The sequence below is a fragment of the Tursiops truncatus genome, chromosome 17, assembly GCF_011762595.2.
Source record: "Tursiops truncatus isolate mTurTru1 chromosome 17, mTurTru1.mat.Y, whole genome shotgun sequence".
In the NCBI taxonomy this organism is placed as follows: Eukaryota; Metazoa; Chordata; class Mammalia; order Artiodactyla; family Delphinidae; genus Tursiops; species Tursiops truncatus.
The window spans coordinates 73,853,320-73,860,385 of record NC_047050.1 but is presented as its reverse complement, the minus strand read 5'-3'; the positions used below and the strand labels follow the sequence as shown (position 1 = coordinate 73,860,385).

General features: G+C 44.4%; 1 protein-coding gene across 1 annotated transcript in view; it reads left to right on the top strand.

Annotated features, from left to right (window-relative positions):
* The first annotated feature begins 1,681 nt into the window (after positions 1–1,681).
* Positions 1,682–7,066, top strand: part of FAM135B (family with sequence similarity 135 member B) — a 161,948-nt gene continuing 156,563 nt past the window's right edge. The window contains exon 1 of the mRNA XM_019931937.2: positions 1,682–1,758. Within this exon, the coding sequence (XP_019787496.1) occupies positions 1,682–1,758 (77 nt within the window). The remainder of the gene's footprint in view (positions 1,759–7,066) is intronic.

Sequence of the window (7,066 nt, the reverse complement as noted above, 5' to 3'; positions counted from 1 at the left end):
GCGTGGCCCCATTAGCTGCAGTGAAGTTGTGCTCTGAACCCCAGCCATGGTGGTCTGGTCCTCAAGGCGTCTTGGGGGCAGAAAGAAGAGGGGCTTTGAAAGGAGACTTAGGTACCAATCACTGCTTGCCAGCTAGGAGAGACCACATGTCCTCTTACTCCCCCCGCCCCCCTCTTATTCTCTCCCCGCCCCAAGATCATGCCAGCTGCTACCTATTTAGAACCTTCTAGTTCCCCCAGAACCTGCTCAATTGCAAGGAATTGCGAGTAATTATCTCCTTTCCTCCTCCTAGGTAGCTTGTACTGTCCCATTACACATGGTAGTAAACTGAGGCTGCTTACCCAAAGCACACACCACTAGAATATTCTGGAGTCACAAAGGGGCTCCAGGTTAGAGACTTTCTGATCCTTTTCCTTGTCTGCCCTATGGGGCAAGAACTTTTATCACAACATTCTTCTTGGACAGAATCAGACGACTCACATAAAATATGCAGCACTGGGCTTCCCTGGTGGCGCAGTGGTTGAGAGTCCGCCTGCCGATGCAGGGGACACGGGTTCGTGCCCCGGTCCGGGAAGATCCCACATGCCGCGGAGCGGCTGGTCCCGTGAGCCATGAGCTGCTGCGCCTGCGCGTCCGGAGCCTGTGCTGCGCAACGGGAGAGGCCACAACAGTGAGAGGCCCGCGTACCGCAAAAAAAATGCAGCACCAGGAATACACTAAATGCTCAGTAAAAGTCAGTTGCTTTTCCTTCTCCAAATCTCTGATATCTAGGTGATTTCATATCCTCAGAAAATCCATCCTGCCTTGAGTCTCCCTGTCAATTTGTTTCTCATCCTAGACTGGGAATATTTTAATTTTGTACCCTTTCATCTTTCCTATCCAACCTTCTTATTATTGGCCCAGGGTGTCCTGGCTTGGCAAATCAACAACCTGTCACGCTGGGTTCAGCATCTGCTTGGCGATAGCGCCCACTGCCTCTGCTTCCCCTGCTCGGTAGAAAACACATTTGTCCTTGCACTCCAGGCAGCTTCCATCTTTAGAGACTACGTTTATACTAACAATGATAGAACCGTCTTCATTCATTATTATTAATCATTATTAATTGTCTCTTACATTTATGCACTTTTTGCTACATGTTGGGAACTGTGCAAAGTGCTCTATGTGGCAGATTTATTTAATCTCCCCATTGTCTATCAGAGTTATATGCCATTAGCAGTCCTCCTGTTACAGATGAGGAAACTGAGGGTGGGATAGGTTCCGTTGACTTGCTCAAGGTCACACAGTAGAGAGTGGAGGAGTGGGGATTCTTGCTCTGTTGGCCATGAAGCATGTGCTCGTAGCTGGGATGCTCGTGCCTCCAGGTGCTGACAGGTAAGGAAGGGCAGGGAACTAGCCCAGCTTTAGAATTAGTGTATCTGGGTCTGAGTCCCAGTTCTTGGAGGTGTGAGCTGTGTGACATCCTGTCAGTTACTTCATCTCTCTGTGTCTGTCCTATAATAGGAACCCCTGGGTGATGGTGTCCAGTGGACACGTCATGGTCCCGTTGGCCAGATACCCTTGTCCCTCTACGTCAGTGCTGTTTGAGTTCCAGTTGCAGAAGCCCAGGCTCTCTGTGTTTGGCTGATGTGATCTCAAGCTGTTCATTTCCCTCTTGTTTTTTAGGTAATGAACCGAAAAGATCATGTCTGAGGTACAAGGAACGGTGGAGTTTTCTGTAGAGCTACATACATTTTATAACGTGGATCTCTTTCAGAGAGGGTGAGTATGCTTTCGCTATTTGTATTTATTTACACATTTGTTTTGTTTTTTCTCTGGCAGATCTTGGTGGTGAGGACGGGTCATAGGAAATTTTGGGTTCATGAGGAAAGAATTTGTATTATTTTTCCTGCCAAGTGGAAAATCCAAACTTTTAGTGCATTTGAAAATCAGCCATAAATTGACAAAGACCAGAAAAATGCTAATTTCTCTCGTCCTCCTGCACGTCTTCCTACTTGCTCTTTCCATGAAATCTGTCAGTCAGTGTTAAAGGAAAGTGAATTTATTGGAAGTGAAGCTTGCCTGGGTAGCTCTGATAAAAAAGGTGTCTGTAGGATCAATATTTCTAGGGGCCATCTCCCCAAACCACATATCATAAAACCTGTACCCAGATCTCTCAAAAACTGAGAATTTACAATGTCTTATTAATTAATTAATTTATTTTTGCGGTACGCGGGCCTCTCACTGTTGTGGCCTCTCCCGTTGCGAAGCACAGGCTTCGGACGCGCAGGCTCAGCGGCCATGGCCCACGGTCCCAGCTGCTCCGCGGCATGTGGGATCCCCCCGGACCGGGGCACGAACCCGTGTCCCCTGCATCGGCAGGCGGACCCTCAACCACTGCGCCACCAGGGAAGCCCCACATTAAAAAAAATGTCTTTTTTAAATACACAATTAAAATATAGCTGCTCCTACTTTTTCAGGATGTACTCCGAATTTGGCATTTTACGTGCACGATCTCACTAAGTCCCACACTGAGATGGAATCACCAGTTCATCCGAGCCCAACACTAAGTAGTTTGAGATACGTGAACTTACATATGGATTTGTAACCATAATTATTAATAATGTACCTCTTCTGCACTGTATATTGACCATCAGATATTGACTAAAGCTCGTATGAAATCGTCATCGTTAACAAGACATTTCAAAATGGCACACCCAGAGCACAAAGAGAGCCCTGTGCAGGCGGAAGGGGAGGTTGAAAGTGAATATGGAAATCGTGAATTACTCGCTAAGCCTGCGGTGCTCTTCTCTCCTTTCCAGGTCTATGTGGTTTGGGGAAGCATCTCGTTTAACTGCATTCACTGCTAAAGTCTAATGTTGAATTAGTCTGAATTAAAACCAGACTATTGAATCACTGTTCTGTGTGTGTATATATATATATATGTGTGTGTGTGTATGTGTTTTAACATGCATAATATATTATATATAATTTTAATTATTGTATATTACTGTATAAATTACCAGCGTATATATATAATATATTATGTATGTTATGTATATAATTTTATTACTGTGTATGTATATATTACAAAAGTTATGTGTTCCATCAATACATAAAATAACTATTTTTAAAACATGAATTATCACATTTCTTATCTCATCTTTTAAAATACCTTTTCTTGTGTTTATAATGCATACTATATACAAGTAGAACTGTACATGTATACGATTTATAAATAAATATACATATATTGGGGTTGCATGCCCAAAAATGTTTTTACTGGTAAACATGCAAATCAACTGTTGGAGACCACTGGTCCATCTCGCAGAGCAAGGAGAACTCTCACAACTTTCTTCTAGCTCTTGCTACTATTTCATGGTGTCAAGGAGTGTGGAACTCTAGGCACACACGTCGATGTGGATGAGGGCATAACTGTATGATCAAACTTGCTTGAGGGTGGGTTTCATTTCAGCTACCTCCACGAACAGGCTAGGGCATCTTTTGGATGAAGGCGATTAGACCTCTCCGGGGTGGAGGGAGTGCTAGGATCTCTAAGGTCCCATCTGCAATAAGACCTTGACGTGAATGGTCCCCAGCCCCCTGGATTCTGCCTACAGGGAGCTGTGGACAGGCTGGGCATGATGCCAGCCAGGATTCTGCATCTGCCAGGGGAGTATCTGACGGCCGTGGTCCCTGATGCTCAAGGGCCAAGGAATTTTCCACTCTGAATCCTACAGGGGCCATGAGGATGGTGAAATGTAATTGCTTTCCTAGCAAGCACTCCGTGGGGATGTGATAGCTGCAGTCCAGACCCAGTAGGCAAGGTGGGGGCCTGGGTGAAAGAAAGTGGATGATCTCCTGATGTCATTAAAGAGAAGGAAGGTGGGATTTGGGGAAGCTGGTCCTTTTGGGGGGTGGAGGATGTATGATTAAACGTGTGCTCCCTACTGTCCTTGGGATGGTAGAAATCAGAGCTGGGGCTTGCAAAGGGAGGAGAGCGCCCTTCTTTGGATTGCGTTTGGCTGTGGTCATCCAAGTTCCACCTGGCTTCTCCAGTTGACGAGTAGTGCCTGTGGGCCTGTGTTACAAATGTGCTAGCTCACTTACCCCGTCTGCCCAGATAGACACCCCTTCGTGATTCGTTGTGAGATGTTGTGTTGGAACCGCGTGGATACAGAACTGAGAATATTGAGCGAGGATTTGCCCTGAGCAGGGAGTTACTTGCTTATAGCACATTTATATTTGTCAATAGTTTTTCTAGTCCCAGAATGCATACTGCTCTTTGGTGATGTTTGCTTTGAACAGTCAACTTGCATTTATGCAAGGTCTGTGTTGACTGAGGTGAATTCTCAAAGGAAAAGCATATCTGAAACCAGTCAAAAGCATCATGAATTGCCACCCCTGTACTTGGCAGTGAGACTCATCCTGATAAAAAGCCAGGGGCAGGGAGGCACTTGGGAGCCTGGCTTTGGGGTCAGACCTGACTTTGAAGCTAAACTCTGCCACTTATAAGCTCTGAGAACATGTCCCTTTAAAACCAGTTATCACTCTAAAATGGTGATGACAAAGTCTATCTCGTGGGGTAATCTGAATGGTTATGGCACTAGTTGCATTAATTAATATATGCAGAGCAGCTAGCGTGGAACCTGGTATCTAGTAGATGCTATCTAAATTGTCACTTCTACTAGTAAATCCTGGCTTCCAATCCGTCCTTAACACTATTAGCAGAGTTATTACCCCAAAGGGTTGTTGAGACCATCTTGTTTTCTCACTCCTCAGCCCAGTGCTCAGAGACTGAACGGTTTGAACTTAAACTTCTTCTATCTTTACTGTCTGTACTCAGACCATTCTTGACCCTCCCCCCCAATATCTGCCTTGAAAATTCTACCCTCTGCAAGTTCCCGCTCCAATATCACCTCCTCTCCAAACCACCTCTGTATATTGATTGATGTTCACCTACTGTAGTCAGCCCAGTTTTTATGAATCCCCCTTCTCCCTGTTTCTAAAGCGCACCTCACGTGTTTTATTCTGTCCTCCACTCACACACGCATGACCGCAAACACTAGTAAGCCTACGTTATTGGCTTAGGCTCCATAAGGATGAAGATGAAAGATATTCTGCCTTCAAGGTGTTTACCAGCTAATGAGGGAGATGGATACATACATAGAAAATGACCTTGGTGTGTGATACGGTCTATAACAAAGACAGATTCGGGTGCTGTGCTGTGAAACAGAAGCAGGAAGCCAGTCTGTGGGCAGAGTCAGAGAAGATGTCTTGGTAGGAGATAAGCTATCATTTGAAAGCTGGGCGGGCGTTGGCCTAGCAGAGGACCTGGAAGGGCGGGACAGGAAGGGCTCAGCGGTGCCAGGAAGCAGAGCCAGCCTGAAAGACCAAAGTGCAGTGAAGAGTAGGAATGGAAAAGTGGATGGGGTAAGAGGGTTACAGCCTATCTTTTACTGGACGTGTGATTATAGAGATATTCATGTCAACTGCCACACACTTTCTTAGATTGCCATGGGCGGAGGGCTGGGCTGAAAAAGGGAATGATAGTGATGTCATGTGTGGCTTTAACTTCTTCTCAGCTGGATCCAAGCTCCTTCAGGCTAAGGACTCCCTCTTACGTGACTTCATATGGCCAGTGCCCAGCATAGAGCCTGGTGCACCCTGACAGATCAAGAGCAGCTTAGGTGTGGGGTCACGTGGCTCTTCATTAAATGATAGTCATAAAGATAAAACAGTCCCTTCTTTCATTATATGGTTGTGACGTCTCCTCTTCCCCAATAGGAGACTGGATCTTAACACATGCCTTTGCACATGCCTTCTGCTCAGGAACCTGTGGAGATGCCACCCTAGCCTTCTAGCATGGGTTCTGGGAGCCAGAAAGCAAAAGGGAAGCTATTATTTCATTTACAATAATTTTCTAATAAGGAGATGCTTAAGTGAACAATTAATTATAAAACCCATTGCCTGGATACGTGTAAGTCATTAATATATTAATAATTCATACCTGCTTATGAGAGCATGAACCTTCATTTCTAACAGTGTTAGCTGAAAGGGAGCTAACATTTGTCCTTGAAAATGAATTCAGATTTCATTTTCAGTCTTAATTCAAACAAGGCTCTGAATCAAAGCGATTTTCTTCCTGAGTGAAGGTTTTCATTGTTTGCTGTTCAGATTCACCTCCTCCTTTCCTCCACCCCTTCTCTACAAGGTCATTTAGAAGATTTTCCCTACTCAGAGGTTTTAGATGCTTTTACATATAAATTCTGTCCTGCCCACAGAGTAGTTGCGCAAAAAGGAACTGTAATCAGTATGATCAGATCTTACGTGGAAGGTCCAATGCTCGTAGAAATGTTAGGATTGAAATCCCCCCAGAACAAACTCACCTGCCTTGTCTCTACCGGAGTGAAAACGGTTGGCTCCCAAGTTAAGTGATTCCTGAAAGAAAATCCCATCTTGTGTTTATGCCTTGACATCCCCACTGTGGCCTGATGCCCAGCAACAGCTAAGCTCCCTGGGAAATTAGCTAACCAGCCCTGATGTGCCTTAATAGACTCAGAAATACGATTACCTTTGCTTGCCAGAGAGCAATTCATTGATTTGTCTGGTTCTGTCAGAAACAATCCTTTCCTTTACTTCTCTTATTAAAATATGTTGGGATCCTTCTCATTCATTCCTACCCTTTTGGAAGGGAGTGGGGATTATACATGGTCTGATTTGGGATTTTTATCACTTACAGCCAAGTGTTCCATCTAGCACAAGGAGGGTAGATAGGCTCGATGATCTTTAAGAGTCTTTCTGTGAAATTCCATGATGATTATTTTCATAAAAATTTGATCTCTCTTTCCCCATAAAATGGCATTTTATCTCCCCGCGATAAGTTTTTTATTTTAAATATCTGTTTAAGTAATACTGAGGATAAACAAGGATATAATTATGATAAATGGGGCTTGTTTAGTAAAACTGCTATTTAAGAACCAGTGATATACTGACAGTAATAAAGGGATTTCTGTCCCTCAGATATTTGTCTCAATGTCGTTCTTTGAAGCAATTTAACGCTCACCATCTTTAGAAGTCTCCATTCAAA